Below are 16,105 nucleotides of genomic sequence, written 5' to 3'. Positions count from 1 at the left end.
TAATATAACTTAATTTGTTTTGCATGTACATATATTACAATAAACAACTGGATAGTAGCCAACATCAAACATGTAAAGTAATGGGTGTTAATGTTGCCGTCATGCTATATAGTCAATGTCCTGTATTATGCTGTTGTGGTACCAAGCCAGGTACCAAAAACCAACAACTTAAGGATGCTGTAAGACAAGCTTAATGCTAACAACTAAATTGTTCTCACAAATAACGCAGAGATTAGTTTGCATAATTAGATCTTTTTTTTGCAAAAACACCCCCACTCTTATAATCAATATAATTATTTTCCCAGGTGTTAGTAAATCCATCCAACCATCAGTGTCCTGTCTTATGTTGTCATTGCACCAAGCCAGGTACCAAAAACCAGGTAATGCAAATATTTTACATCTTAATGATGGTGTAACAGGAACTTAATGATGATTAATTACATATTTTTTGCCAGATTACAAGAAATGTAAAATGTTCAATGTTCAATGTTCAAAGTAGAATAAGACTCTACTCTGCATATCAAATGTTTGATATTGGAATTGTATTGGGGTTTTGTTTCCGCAAAACTTACCTTTGGATCCTGAGCTGATGTCTGACAACCTCTGCACCAGATCCGTCCTGTTCATCTTCTTTAAAACCTCCATGGTCACCTCCACAGACTGTTGACCACAGATCTCAACCATCAGCTCCACTAAGTCAACCTTGTTCTGTGCCATCTCTATTCGGACTCTTGGGAATTCTTTCATTTGAAGTTTCTGCAGGATGTCTTTGAATTGCAAGAATTCCCCGAAACGTAATTCTTCCAGTGTTTCCAAAAGTTTCTCCTTAACTGATGTCATCGTAACATCCTGATGGATTAAAAGTGATCAGAGGGCATTTATGTAATATTTCCACTCTAATGATAAAACACTGATGTCTTTGCATCAATATAAACATTTAAATCATGTGAGCATCAATATATTACACAAAGTAATACTGTGATTAATCTACAGTGATTTTATAAAGACAAAGTGTGAGCACAGTATGATTCATTTAATTTATTTCTATAAACTGGTTATTAGTAATTGTGATTTATTGCATGTCTCCAACTCTTTCTGACACTGTGCTGCCAAAAGTAGGAATGAGACACCTGATCACATGTTCTTATTGCTTCAACAGCAGCTGTGATATTTCTGCTTTAAAAACTCTTTCCACCTATTTACCATCAGAGTTGAATAAGAAAGTCTGGAAAAAAATACACGTCCTAAACATTTAGTTGTCCTGTTGTCATCCTCAGTTGTAGAGATAGCACAGATTTTATTATAACATTATTGGTGGATATAATATTTCAGCTCAAAATCTCAATCAGAATCCTGCTTCAGTTCAGTGAGCACCATCTGATGAAATGATGTCACTGGTTTGTATCATTATTAATAGTGGTCAAGATGAGGATAATTTTCAACCAGCAGCTATTTGATGAAAGCTGTGTTGTGTAAAGTGTGTCTGATGTGACATTACTCACTTTCTGGGGCAGTGAAGACCTCTGCTTCTCTGAGGAGAAAGAAAATAGAAAATGACTCAAGACTGATTAAACATCAGACTATAATCAGTTTTAGTCAGATTTAGTTGCAATAACACTAAAATCTCTTCTGCTGCTTCTGACATCATAAACAATAATCATACAGAGAGAAGAGAGGTTGGATATCATATCATTAAAACCTTTGAAATCTAATAGAATCCAATATAAAAGTCCTGCAACAAATATGACCGTCTTTACGTAAAGATTATCACCTCACAATTATTTGATGTCAAATAGGATTTACAATGTTGTCAAATTATAATATTCAGTGTGTCAGAGAGGTGTTCATTCAACTCCATGGTCATTTTTTAGGTCCAAGCATGTAGCATTGATGCACTGTATTATACTGTCAATTGTACCTAATATTTTGCCACCCCTTAAAGTCAAACTGTAACTGGAATTCTCCTCACTTTGTTTGGAAGGAAATATGATCTATAATGACACTGCAGCTATTGTGTATTATTTTCATTTTTCCAAGAGGACAAGTCCGTTTGTGTGTTTGGCTCTAGGAGTGGCTGACTGACATCTGAGAGCTGCAATGTTAACTTCCCTACTGTGCTACTGACTGGAGAATGTCATAGTCCTGATAACGATGATACAAGACTTTTTTCCTTTTTCAATAAGCCCACATAGCCTTGGTTATGTAACATTAGCAACTTAAGATGTCTGTCACTTGCTGTTAAATTTGTTTTCCGCTCAGAAAGTGTAAGCTAGCAAGCTAGGCCAACTAACTTCCACTCAAAGTTGAAGATAGCCTAGCTCTCTAACCTTAGATTCCCACCAGTCAAGAAGCAGACAGAATATGAGCGGATAGAGTGTGGTATGACAAAAGTCCCCAACTGCAATTAAACCAGTCCATTACAGTTATGTGGTATGCACCTTAACCATTAGACTTTTAGGAAGCTGCTTGTGTTTTTTTGTTTTTTGTTAACTTGAGAGAAGAAACCCTTAGAAAAGATCTTGCTTTTTCATCAGTAGATGTCATTTTGGAAACTATGCTATATGTAGGAGTCTAGTTATTCTGGGTTTAGTTTTGGCTTGTTGCTGTGGACAATTTAAAAACAGTGACTGATCTAGAGTCACTGACTCTAATGATTATACAGCATACAGTAAGTATCTTTGCTTGTGATAATGGCATCTAGATGATTAACAATCAAAACAAACACATATTTAAATGGCTGCCTGACAGTCCTAATGTATTTTTAACTATGAAAAAACAGTCACATTAAAATGGAATAAGACTCCAGTCTGCATACCAAATGTTTGACATTGGAATTATATTTCTTTTTTTCAAAGACTTACCTTTGGATCCTGAGCTGGTGTCTGTCAGACTCTGCACTGGATCTCTGTACATTTTCCCTAAAACCTCCCTGGTCACTTCCACAGACTGTTGACCGTAGAGCTCCACCATCAGCTCCACTAAGTCAACTGTGCTGTAGGTCCTCTCTATTTGGACTCTTGGGAGGTCTTTCTGTCTTCGAAGTTCCTGCAGGACCTCTTTGAATTGCAAGAATTCCCAGAAATGTAATTCTTCCAGTGTTTCAAAAAGCTTCTCCTTAACTGATGTCATTGTTTCGTCCTGATGGATTAAAAGTGATCAGAGGGCATTTATGTAATATTTCCACTGTAATAATTCAACACTGATGTCTTCGCATCAATGTAAACATTTAAATCATGTGATTATTGTAACAACTAATATTAATATATTACACAAAATGATACATTCATATCAATCAATCAATCAATCAATCTTTATTTATATAGCGCCATATCACAACAGAAGTCATCTCAAGGCACTTTTCACATAGAGCAGGTCAAGACCGTACTCTTTAATTTACAGAGACCCAACAATTCCCCCATGAGCAAGCACTTGGCGACAGCAGTAAGGAAAAACTCCCCTTTAACGGGTAGAAACCTCAAGCAGACCCCGGCTCTTGGTGGGCGGCCATCTGCTTTGACCGGTTGGGTTGAGAGAGAGAAAGAGAGAGGGAAAGGGGGAGGGGGGACAGAAGAAAAACAATCACAACAACAACACAACAACAACAACAACAAGCACAAGCAGCAACAGCCAGGGAAGGATGCCATCAGGACTGTGAAGGACCGCGAAGGTTCGGCCCGGGAGTCAGGTTTTTCTGTGAGATGAGAAAGCACAAAAAACTCCGGGGAAGAAGCAAAGTTAGTGACATGCATTGATGTTACATGAATGCATACAGATGGAGAGGAGGAGGAGGAGGAGAGAGGAGCTCGGTGCATCATGGGAAGTCCCCCAGTAGTCTAGGCCTATAGCAGCATAACTAAGGGCTGATCCAAGGCGAGCCTGGTCGGCCCTAACTATAAGCTTTATCAAAAAGGAAAGTTTTAAGCCTACTCTTAAACATAGAGAGGGTGTCTGCACCCCGGACTGAATCCGGTAGATGGTTCCATAGAAGAGGAGCCTGATAGCTGAAGGCTCTGCCTCCCATTCTACTTTTAAAGACTGTAGGGACCACCAGTAAGCCTGCATACTGGGAGCGCAGTGTTCTAGTGGGATAATATGGTATTATGAGCTCTTCAAGATATGATGGTGCCTGACCATTAAGGGCTTTGTAAGTTAGGAGAAGGATTTTAAATTCTATTCTAGATTTTACAGGAAGCCAATGTAGTGAAGCTAAAATGGGAGAAATGTGGTCTCTTTTTCTAGTTTTAGTCAATACACGTGCAGCTGCATTCTGGACCAGCTGGAGAGTCTTTAGAGACTTGTTAGGGCAGCCTGATAATAAGGAATTGCAATAATCCAGCCTAGAAGTAACAAATGCGTGAACTAGTTTTTCTGCATCTTTTAGGGACAGGATGTGCCTGATTTTTGTGATATTACGTAAGTGAAAAAAGGCAGTCCTTGAGATTTGATTTATGTGGGAGTTAAAGGACATATCCTGATCAAAGATAACTCCCAGATTCCTTACGGTGGTGCTGGAGGCCAGGGTAATGCCATCCAGAGCAGCTTTATCATTAGATAATGTGTTTCTAAGGTGTTTAGGGCCAAGCACAATAACTTCAGTTTTATCTGAATTTAGTAGTAGAAAATTGCAGGTCATCCAGGTCTTTATGTCGTTAAGGCATGTTTGGAGTTTGTTTAACTGATTGGGTTCATCTGGCTTCACTGATAAATATAATTGGGTATCATCTGCGTAACAATGAAAATTTATGGAGTGTTTCCTAATAATATTACCTAAAGGAAGCATATATAAGGTGAATAGAATTGGTCCAAGTACAGAACCTTGTGGAACTCCATGTCTAACTTTTGCCTTCACGGAGGATTCATCATTCACATGTACAAACTGAAATCGGTCTGATAAATAGGACTTAAACCAGCTTAATGCAGTTCCTTTAATGCCAATTAAATGTTCCAGTCTCTGCAAAAGGATTTGATGGTCAATTGTGTCGAATGCAGCACTAAGATCTAACAGGACAAGTATAGAGACAAATCCTTTGTCCGATGCAGTTAGGAGGTCATTAGTGACTTTCACCAGTGCTGTTTCTGTGCTATGATGCGCTCTAAATCCTGACTGAAAATCCTCAAATAAACTATTGTTATGTAGAAAGTCACATAACTGATTAGAGACTGCTTTCTCAAGGATCTTGGATAGAAATGGAAGGTTAGATATAGGTCTATAATTGGCTAAAACACCTGAATCAAGAGTAGGCTTCTTAAGAAGAGGTTTAATTACAGCTACTTTAAAGGAATGTGGTACATAGCCTGTTACTAAAGACAGATTGATCATATCTAGTAAAGAAGTGCTCACTAAGGGTAAGGCTTCCTTAAGCAGCCTAGTTGGGATGGGATCTAAGAGACAGGTTGATGGTTTAGCTGAACAAATCATTGAAGTTAGTTAAGACAAGTCTACTGGAGAAAAACAGTCCAAATATATGTCAGGATTTACTGCCGTTACCAAGGTTCCTGTGTTTGGGGAGAGAACGGTGCCTGTTGAGGGCAGGAGGTGGTTAATTTTGTCTCTAATAGTTAGAATTTTATCATTAAAGAAGCTCATAAAGTCGTTACTACTGAGAGCTATAGGAATACATGGATCAGTAGAGTTATGACTCTTTGTCAGCCTGGCCAAAGTGCTGAAAAGGAACCTAGGGCAGTTTTTATTCTCTTCTATTAATTCTGAGTAATAGGCGGCTCTGGCATTACAGAGGGCCTTCCTATATGTTTTAAGACTATCTTGCCAGACTAAGCGAGAATCTTCTACTTTGGTGGAACGCCAAATCCTTTCCAATTTTCGCGATGTTTGCTTTAATTTGCGGGTTTGGGAGTTATACCATGGAGCTAACCTCTTACGTTTTATTATCTTCTTTTTTAAGGGGGCGATGGAGTCGAGTGTTTGTCTTAGTGAGCCTGCAGCACTATCAATAAGATTATCAATTTGGGAGGGACTAAAGTTAACATAAGAGTCTTCTGTAGTATTGAGACATGGCAGTGAATTCAGTATTGACGGAATTGCTTCCTTAAATTTATCTACAACACTATCAGAGAGACATCTAGTGAAGACATTTTTATCTAATGGTGTGTAATCCAGTAATAGGAATTCAAAAGTTATTAAAAAATGATCTGATAAAATAGGATTTTGTGGAAAAATTATTAAATGTTCAATTTCAATCCCATAAAGACAAAGACAAAGTGTGAGCACAGTGTCATTCATTTCATTTATTTCTATAAACTGGTTAAAAGTAATTGTGATTTATTGCATGTCTCCAACTCTTTCTGACACTGTGCTGCCAAAAGTACGAATGACACACCTGATCACATGTTCTTATTGCTTCAACAGCAGCTGTGATATTCCAGCTTTAAAAACTCTTTCCACCTATTTACCATCAGAGTTGAATAAGAAAGCCTGGAAAAAAAATACACGTCCTAAACATTTAGTTGTCCTGTTCTCATCCTCAGTTGTAGAGATAGCACAGATTTTATTATAACATTATTGGTGGATAAAATATTTCAGCTCAAAATCTCAATCAGAATCCTGCTTCAGTTCAGTGAGCACCATATGATGAAATGATACCATTGGTTTGTATTATTTAAAGTTGTCAAGATGAGGATCATTTTCAACCAGCAGCTATTTGATGAAAGCTGTGTTGTGTAAAGTGTGTCTGATGTGACATTACTCACTTTCTGGGGCAGTGAAGACCTCTGCTTCTCTGAGGAGAGAGAAAATAGAAAATGACTCAAGACTGATTAAACATCAGACTATAATCAGTTTTAGTCAGATTTAGTTGCAATAACACTAAAATCTCTTCTGCTGCTTCTGACATCATAAACAACAATCATACAGAGAGAAGAGAGGTTGGATATCATATCATTAAAACCTTTGAAATCGAATAGAATCTGATATAAAAGTCCTGCAACAAATATGACCGTCTTTAAGTAAAGATTATCACCTCACAAAATAATCTTTGATGTCAAATAGGATTTACAATGTTGTCAAATTATAATATTCAGTGTGTCAGAGAGGTGTTCATTCAACTCCATGGTAATTTTTTAGGTCCTAGCATGTAGCATTGATGCACTGTATTATACTGTCAATTGTACCTAATATTTTGCCTTCCCTTAAAGTCAAACTGTAACTGGAATTCTCCTCACTTTGTTTGGAAGGAAACATAATCTATAATGATACTGCAGCTATTGTGTTTCATTTTCATTTTTCCAAGAGGATAAAACCGTCTTCGGAAACATTTGTGAAATTAGCATCTGAGCTTCAGGCTCCAGGAGTGGCTGACTGACATCTGAGAGCTGCAATGTTAACTTCCCTACTGTGCTACTGACTGGAGAATGTCGTAGTCTGATAATGATGATACCACATAGCCTTGGTTATGTAACATTAGCTACTGAAGACGTCTGTCACTTTACATTATTTAACATTTGTGAGGATCCATCGGGCTGTTAAATTTGTTTTCCACTCAGAAAGTGTAAGCTAGCAAGCTAGACTAACTAACTTCCACTCAAAGTAGAAGATAGCCTAGCTCTCTAAAGTTAGACTCCTACCAGATGTCAGATGTCAGAGACGTGTTGATTTAATTAATGATTTGTTACCCCCTGTCAACTACTTTTCTCACACTTTACATTGGTGATTAAATGAAGTTTGCACTCAAGCAGATATACTGTACATTTTTAAAATAAATCATTAGATATATTCATTAGATACATGTGATTGTGTAATGTGACAGTTTTGTCTTCTTTGTTTTACCTTTGGGTCCTGAGCTGGTGTCTGATAACCTCTGAACCAGATCAGATCTGCTCATTTTCTTGAAAATCTTCTTCATCAGATCCACAGACTGTTGACCACAGTTCTGTAACATCAGATCCACTATGTCTGCTCTGTCTGCTGTGTAACTCAACCTCAGTGAGCTGTCTGGGAGGTTCATCTGGGAGACAGTCAACTGCAGGACCTCCTTGAATTTCTTTAACTCCTGATAACTCAAATCATTCAGGGTTTCCAAAAGCATCTCTTTAACAGCTGCCATTGTTGCTACCTGGAATAATCAAAACATTAATGAGACATACAGTATATTCAATCCACTAGAAAAAAAACACTAAAATAGTTTCTCATTGCATCTCATGAATGTAAGTGTAGATGTGAGTGTTATATGTTTATCTGTGAGATCACTGTCAAAGCTGAAGAAAAAAAAATGTACATGTCAACATTTCCTCATCTAATCCTCAGTGTTAAAGATATGAAACATTACTGATGGATAAAACTGTAGCTTGAATGCAGCTTCTGTGAAAAATATTCAGCTTAAATCATGAGTTTGGGTTGTATCAATATTTAAAATATTTAAGATGAGAATCATTCTCAACCTTCAACTATTGAATAAAAGCTGTGTTGTATTGAGTCAGACAGATGTGACATTGCTCACTTTCTGGATCAGTGTAGAGAGCTGTTCATCCACATAATGTTTCTCTGAGGAGAAAAAAAAAAAAAGACTAATGAGTGATTGATGAAAAACAGATGAGAAACACTTTGTATCAGGCTATATTGCTTTGTACTAATTTAAAAATTATTTTAAAAATGATACGTAAACCTCAGCAGTGATGCAGACATTATCACTTATATTTTTTCATCCTGTCCCACAATACTTAAACATTTTTTTGTCTTCCTTGTCTTACTTTTGGGTCCTGAGCTGCAGTCTGACAGCCTCTGCACCAGATCAGGCCTGTTCATGTCCTTTAAAACCTTCTTCATCATCTCCATAGACTGTTGGCCGTACTCCTGCACAATAATTAACACTATGTCCTGCATGTCTGTTGTCATCAGCAGCCACCAATTGATGTCAAAGTGATCCTGGAGGACTTCCTTAAAGTCCTGGAGCTCCCTGTTACTCAAACCAGCCAGTGTTTCCAAAAGCAGCTCTATAACAGACGTCATTGTTTCTACCTGGTAAATACAAAGAAAATATTTATTGGCCAAATGTACAATCTCTCAGCTGGGATGATTACAGATTTTTCTGTTTATGTCTCATCAATGTGTGTGTTTTTATAAATGTGGATATATACAGTTTACATTTCACCAGTGGTAGAGGTAACACTGATTTTTAACATTATTAGTTAACAACGTTCTTGCTTCAGACCTCATGTGTACATGATGCAACCTGAATGTAGCTTCAGTTCTGAGAGAACCAGCTGGTGAAAATCAAGAATTTGTTTGTATCATCATTTATAATGTTGAACATGTTTTTTCCTGCATCTGTTGAATGAAAGCTGTATCTGTAAAGTCAGACAGATGTGACATTACTCACTTTCTGGATCAGTGCAGGGCACTGTTCATCCACAGAGTGTTTCTCTGAAGAGAAGGAAATAAAACAAGACTCATGAATGCCTGGTTTACCATCAGGTGATATAATCAGACACTATCAGATTATCTTGTTTTAAAATAATTCTAATATTAAGGATTAATTGCAGAAGGAAAAGAAAATCTGCTCGATAGTAACATCCTAAAAATCAATTACCACTTTCACCTGATGAACACTTCTCAACATGACGTCACATTTGTTATTAAACTCAGTGTTAAAGCTTCACATAATGAAATGTAGATTAAAATAACTACAGAGCTTTGAGGAAAGGATTCAAATCTGTCATCTTTACTCCTAGTTAAAGGAATAATATTTGTAATTTTGTTATTAGTGTTTCAAATGTCTTATGGTACCTACCTCCCTCTGTGGTTTTTACACCAAACGCTTCAACTGATGATCCTGCAGCTGAAACACATTTAATGAACATTGTAATTACACAATAAAAACACTATGTGTAACCTTTACGTATACTTGTCCTCAGTATAATACTCTGACTCCCAAGTATAATAAAAAGCCTTTAACACTTCATGGCTGAGACTAATGCAGTTTGAGAAAACACTCAGTCAGGGTGTTAAAATAAAATACACAGACATGCACACGTCACATGACACAGATGGATTACAGGTGTGTGGATGGAAGACAGGAGGAGGCCTTGGTTACAGAAATCACAGAGGGGATGAATGAGAATGAGTGTCCATAGTGGAGCCAAGTTTAAGTCAAATCGTAGCTATACAAAAATACAACACAACATATTCAAGTGAAATGATGTAGACAACATTAGCCAAGTTCCTATCTGACCATATACAACATAAGACTGGTAATAATGAGCTCTAACATTTCCCTCTGAAGTGATCTTTGTCTTATTATTTTGTATCTACAAGTAAATTGAATTAGCTCAATTAACCACTTCAAATATGAAATGAAGTACCAACTAACTTTGTGAAGCTCATATTGTTTTTGTTGAGATTGTGTCAGGGAGGTGTTGATTCAAATCTATATTTCTGCTGTCATGGTGGCCTATATGTTGTTGCTCCATTGCTTTATCTAATATTTTGTACTCCTGCAGATGTATTAATTATCATAAATGAATGTGATATGACAGTTGTCTTATTTATTTCACCTTTGGGTTCTGAGCTGGTCTCTGACAGCCTCTGCACCAGATCAGTCCTCTTCATTTCCATGAAAACCTCCCTGATCACCTCCACAGACTGTTGGCCACATCTCTCCACCATCCGATCCACAACTATTGTCCTGTCTTCTGGCTCCAGCTGGATCCATGGAAGGTCCTTCTTGAAGTAAGTGAACTGCAGGAGCCACTTAATTTTATTAAACTCCTGATCACTTAAATCATTCAGTGTTTCTAAAAGCAGCTCTCTCACAGCCGTCTTTGTTGCTACCTGGAAAATTCAAAGAGTAAGTTCAAAGAGAAAATATGTTATTTCTCCACTGGGAATATTAAAGATTTATCTCTTTGCATCTACAGTATCAATGTCTTTATTTTAGACATTTGGATGTTTTAAGAAATGATTTTTCTGCAAAATCACCTGAACTACTGATACATCTGGTAATTATGATTTGTCTTGTTTTATATTCTTTAATATCTGTAAACTTGTTATGTTTCTTTATTTTAATTCCAGGCTGTAACTCTGGCAAACACACTGTGCTGTCAAAAACTGAAATGAGCCACCTGATCTTAACATCACATGTTCTTGATGAACTGTAACGAAGGTGGCAGCACAAGTCAGGAACTGTTTTCTCGGTTTCATCTTCTGCATTTGGTTTAATGGTTTGAAAAAGTTTAGTGGTTATGGTTTAGAGTTTAGTTTCATTAATCACCACTAATGTGATGATAAATATGGTTTTAAACTTGCATCTTATTGAATTAAAGCTGTACTGCATGAGGTCAGGTTGATGTGACATTACTCACTTTGTGGATCAGTGCAGACAAGTGTTCATCCACAGAGTATTTTTCTGAGGAGGAAGAGAGAAAAAAAAGTGATCAACATCAGGCTATATTGTTCTTTAAAATATTACAATACAAAGGGTTCAACACAAAATAAAACTGAAGCTTCCTCAACAGTTAAAAAAATATACATATAATTCATCACTAATATTTTCTCCCTGTCCCACAATATCTTTACATATTTCACATTAGTAATAAAATATATTTTATACACCAGCTGATATTGTCAAATTTTTTCTACATTATGACTCATAATATTTCAAATAAAGAAGAACAGCTTATAACATAGCTTATAAACTTATGAAACACATGTTTTGTTCCAGTTTTATGATTTGAATATGTTTTTGTCTTTATTGTCTTACTTTTGGGTCCTGAGCTGCTGTCTGACAGCCTCTGCACCAGATCTCTCCTGTTCATCTCAATTAAAGCGTCCTTGGTCTCCTTCACAGACTGTTGGCCGAAGGTCTGCACCACAAAAAACACTGTGTCCTGCATGTCTGCCATCATGTGCAGCCTCCATGAGATCTCTAAGTAGGGGTTGTAGAGGTGACTTTGACCCCAGATGATTTGCTTGAAGTCCTCGAGCTCCCTGTTACTCAAATCAGCCAGTGTTTCCAAAAGCAGCTCTATAACAGACGTCATTGTTTCTACCTGTTAAAAACAAAGAAAATGTTCATTGGGCAAATGTGCAATCTCTTTATTTTATTGATACAGATTCATTGATGAGTTTGTTTTAGAAATGCGGATGTGGTGAGATTACATCACCAATGTTACACAACCTAATAATGGAATTAATAATATTTGTCAAATTGATCATATACTGTACACCTGTTTTTACAAACTACTTGTATGTGTTTACATTTCTTTAGTAACATCAACAACTTTTGTCTCTTTTACAATTATTTTATCTGTACAAACAGGATCATGACTTTATTTTACTGCCTGGCTGTAACTCTTTCAAAGACTGTGATCCCAAAACTGTGATGAGCCTTTTGATTTTACAACAGAGAAGCTGTGAGAACATGGCTGGTTGCATCTTTTCCTTTAATATAAAAAAGCAATGTTTGTCATATATTATACCTTCTCTCAAAGTTATAAAAACAAATCCAGAAAAGCTATATTGCCCTTGTGGTTGATGAATTAACACAAATTCTTAACATTATTGGTGAATAACATTCTTGCTTAAGACCTCATGTGAACACATCAAAGCCTGAAAATAGTTTCAGTTCTGTGAGAGAACTATGTATTTAAGGGACAATTTGTTTGTATCATCAATTATAATGTTCAAGATGAAGATGATTGTCAATCTTCATCTACTGAGTAAAAGCTGTACTGTGTAAAGTCAGACTGATGTGACATTACTCACTCTCTGAATCAGTGTAGGACGATGTTCCAAGTGTTTCTCTGAGGAGAAAATAAATATCAAAAGACTTATTAGAAATGTATTTAACATCAGTTATAATACAAAGAGTTTCATTCCACTAACCCTCCTTAACAATGAAATAATAATAATAATGTGCAGAGCTACTTGAAGATTTTCCAACAATGTTGAATAGTTTTGGATATATTTGTTATTGTACTGTTTATGCCCGAACTTACAAAATATTGTACCCCAGCTAATGTACTTTATCTTAACATAATAAACTATAAAACTTATGAGACACATGTGACTGCATTGTGTGCCAGTTTAATGTTTTTCATATGTTTTTATCTGCTTTGTCTTACCTTTAGTTCTTGAGCTGATATCTGACAACCTTTGCACCAGATCAGTCCTGTTCATCTCCTTTAAAACCTTTTTGGTCACCTCCACACACTCTTGGCTGTTCGTCTCCACCATCAGCTCCACAGTTTCCTGCATGTCTGCCACATCCAGTCGGCTCCTTGAGATGAGCGGGAAATCTTTCTCCAATTCAATGAGCGACTTGAATTTCTCAAACTCCTCAGAGCTCAAATCATTCAATATTTCAATAAGCAGCTTCTTATCCATCATTGAACCTACCTGGAAAATGAAAAAGGTAAATCATACAGTATTAAGCAGGACAGGATGTGAAGTGTTTGTTTGCTCTACTACCATGAATACCATGACTGACGATTTAGACAGCGCTCTCCACCACCAACACTGAAACACCAAATAATGGAAAATCATTTGGACGAATGGTCTTCATCCCTCCAGTAGAGTTTCATAGAAGTCATGTAATAATGTTTTATATGATGGATGGATGTAGATTTTCATTTCTTTGCAATGACATGAATGTAAATACAGGATGAGCAGGGAGTTCCCCTACTTCAATTTTTCTGTTATTGGTTAAAGGAACAGAGTAACACTGTGACTCTAATTAATCTACCTTTAATTTCTCTGCCACTGATCTATAATGTTGTTGTTCCAAACACTTGTAGTTTCTCCACAGCATAGCTAAAAACACTATTTCCATGTTACACTATCACTGTCTCATAGCTCCACCAGAAGAAACATACTTAGTGATTTATTTGCACAGCAATGATTGTTCGGAAAATACTGATTATATGGATGAACAGTAGATAAATGAGTTCTGTAGCAGGAGTGGTTTGATAAGTTTCTGTGGTTGTTTTGATGTTTTCTTGCAGTGATTCTGGATCAATATTGGAATCCACTGTAACTTATGTGAATCTGAGTACAGCTGCTGTCATCTACAAAAGGAGCAAACTATAAACTTTTCAAAGCCAAATTTTAGGCCCACAGGGGGCGAGTAAATATTGATTTTCAGTGGGGTATTCCTGTGAGGATTTCAGAAACATTTCAAAAGCAAGAAAAGTGTAATCAAATGATATATTGGGCTTATATTCAAAGTATTTTATGCACTATATACTGTACATTATATTCACTTAATTAGATTCTCAATTGTATTCACCAATTGAGTCTCAAAAATGAAACAGTGATTATCTGAAAGCACAAACTACGCTATCCACACTTACATTATACTGCTTTAGATGACTAAGGATTTACTCACTTGCACTGTATCCATGACTTTCACATCCATCACAGGCTCGCCCTCCGTTCTCTTGAGGTCATCAATAAGATGTGGCTCGTTTCTCTCCAGAATTTTGTAGAAGATCTGTTTTCCTCTCACTCCACTGGATTCCAAGGGCCCACTGAGAAGTGCCCTCATAGTGTCCTGAGAGTCATGATTAGCCCTGATTTTATCATAATTTACTTGATTAATAACATCACGTTCGAGGAGTTCTTCCAAAATTGGTGCAACGTTGGTCACTCTCCGGATTAGCTCGAGTCGATGTTTATCCACAAAAGGCTCTGAGAAGAGAAAGAAACATGATACAAAGTTGGCAGATTAAAAATATTATGAGGCTATAATCAACGTATATCAGAACATGTTTCATATGAAGTGTAGCAAACTAAAATGCATACAATGTTAATTTGAAACAATGGATTTCAAAAACCCTTGATCAAGATGACCTGTTCAAAATATCCTTCCAAGCTTCAATTATTCATTGTCAGTTTCTGGTTTTACGTTTAGCTTGTTGTAGACAATCTGAACTCAGTGAGTAACATTTAGTGAGATCACTGCGTACATAATAACTGTGCACTTACCTTCCTCCATCTTATTTTGATCAGTTGCTGCTGCTGAGGGTCATGAAGCTGGAAAACATTTTAAGAAAAATAAATATTGCAGAACAATATATTGTTCTTACCCATTATGCATACCTCTGTTGTCCAGTATACATTTAAATGGTAAAAAAAAAAAATCTTTCATGATCACAGCACCAAGAAGGTAAAATAAATTTACAGGTTTACTCTACACAGTTACTCAGTTATTCATACTCTCAATCTCCAAATGTTCAGCTCAATAAAAAACAATACCTGAAAGTATTTCCACAAAGGAATACATCGACAGGATCATGACTTAATTTTACTCTCTGGCTGTAACTCTTTCAAGGACTGTTATCCAAAACTGTGATGAGCCTCTTGATTTTACAACAGAGAGGCTGTGAGAACATGGCTGGTTGCATCTTTTCCTCTAATATAAAATAGCAAGAAAAACATTCATTTCTCTTGTATATTTATCATAGCTATATTATACTGCCAAAGTTATAAAAACAAATCAATAAAAACTATGTTTCCCTTGTGGTAGATGATATAACACAAATACTTAAAATTATTAGTGAATAACATTCTTGCTTAAGACCTCATGTGAACACATCAAAGCCTGAAAATAGCTTCAGTTCTGCGAGAGAACTATGTATGTGAGGGAAAAATTGTTTGTGTCATCAATTAAAGACACACAACAAACTTATATCACCCCCTCTAGCAGAAACACCCGGTTAAGTATGAGGAGAGACAAAAATCCCTCCTGGAGTATTTTGTCATATCATCAAGAATATCATTATCGAAGAAATACCCTCGACACACACACACACACACAAACAGTCATGTTGATTTACAGTGGTGCTTGAAAGTTTTTGAGTCCTTTAAAATTTGCTCTATTTCTGCATAAATATGAACTAAAATGTTCATGCAAGTCTAGAAAAACTAGATAAAGAAACATCAGTTAAACAAGTGAGACAAAAACCTTTCACCTTGTTTATTTATTTATTGTGTAAAATGATCCAATGTTGCATATTTGTGAACCTCTAGGATTATCAATTCATTTGAAGGGGAAATTAGAGTCAGGTGTTTCAGTCAATGGGATGAAATTCAGGTGTGGGTCTGGGAGGCCCTGCTTTATTTAAAGAAGTGAAATCTGGGTCTTCACTATCAAAG

At 36.5% G+C, this 16,105-nt stretch overlaps 1 protein-coding gene across 2 annotated transcripts in view; it reads right to left on the bottom strand.

The window, feature by feature from the left end:
- The window catches only part of LOC137191007 (centromere-associated protein E-like), a 31,243-nt gene that overhangs the window by 13,110 nt on the left and 2,028 nt on the right, over window positions 1-16,105 (bottom strand). For both annotated transcript variants that reach the window (XM_067600789.1, XM_067600788.1), the window contains exons 2-17: window positions 14,936-14,983; window positions 14,337-14,638; window positions 13,075-13,348; window positions 12,716-12,753; window positions 11,712-12,000; window positions 11,314-11,357; window positions 10,507-10,783; window positions 9,744-9,791; window positions 9,333-9,376; window positions 8,704-8,971; window positions 8,454-8,497; window positions 7,784-8,069; window positions 6,709-6,737; window positions 2,862-3,138; window positions 1,503-1,531; window positions 573-849 (exon numbers count right to left, since the gene is read on the bottom strand). In XM_067600789.1, coding sequence (XP_067456890.1) covers window positions 573-849; window positions 1,503-1,531; window positions 2,862-3,138; window positions 6,709-6,737; window positions 7,784-8,069; window positions 8,454-8,497; window positions 8,704-8,971; window positions 9,333-9,376; window positions 9,744-9,791; window positions 10,507-10,783; window positions 11,314-11,357; window positions 11,712-12,000; window positions 12,716-12,753; window positions 13,075-13,348; window positions 14,337-14,638; window positions 14,936-14,945 — 2,536 coding nt within the window. In that variant the 5' untranslated portion in view covers window positions 14,946-14,983. The remainder of the gene's footprint in view (window positions 1-572; window positions 850-1,502; window positions 1,532-2,861; window positions 3,139-6,708; window positions 6,738-7,783; window positions 8,070-8,453; window positions 8,498-8,703; window positions 8,972-9,332; window positions 9,377-9,743; window positions 9,792-10,506; window positions 10,784-11,313; window positions 11,358-11,711; window positions 12,001-12,715; window positions 12,754-13,074; window positions 13,349-14,336; window positions 14,639-14,935; window positions 14,984-16,105) is intronic.

This window comes from Thunnus thynnus, chromosome 10, assembly GCF_963924715.1.
Source record: "Thunnus thynnus chromosome 10, fThuThy2.1, whole genome shotgun sequence".
In the NCBI taxonomy this organism is placed as follows: domain Eukaryota; kingdom Metazoa; phylum Chordata; class Actinopteri; order Scombriformes; family Scombridae; genus Thunnus; species Thunnus thynnus.
The sequence above is the reverse complement of the archived record's forward strand: the minus strand, read 5'-3'. Positions and strand labels throughout refer to the sequence as shown.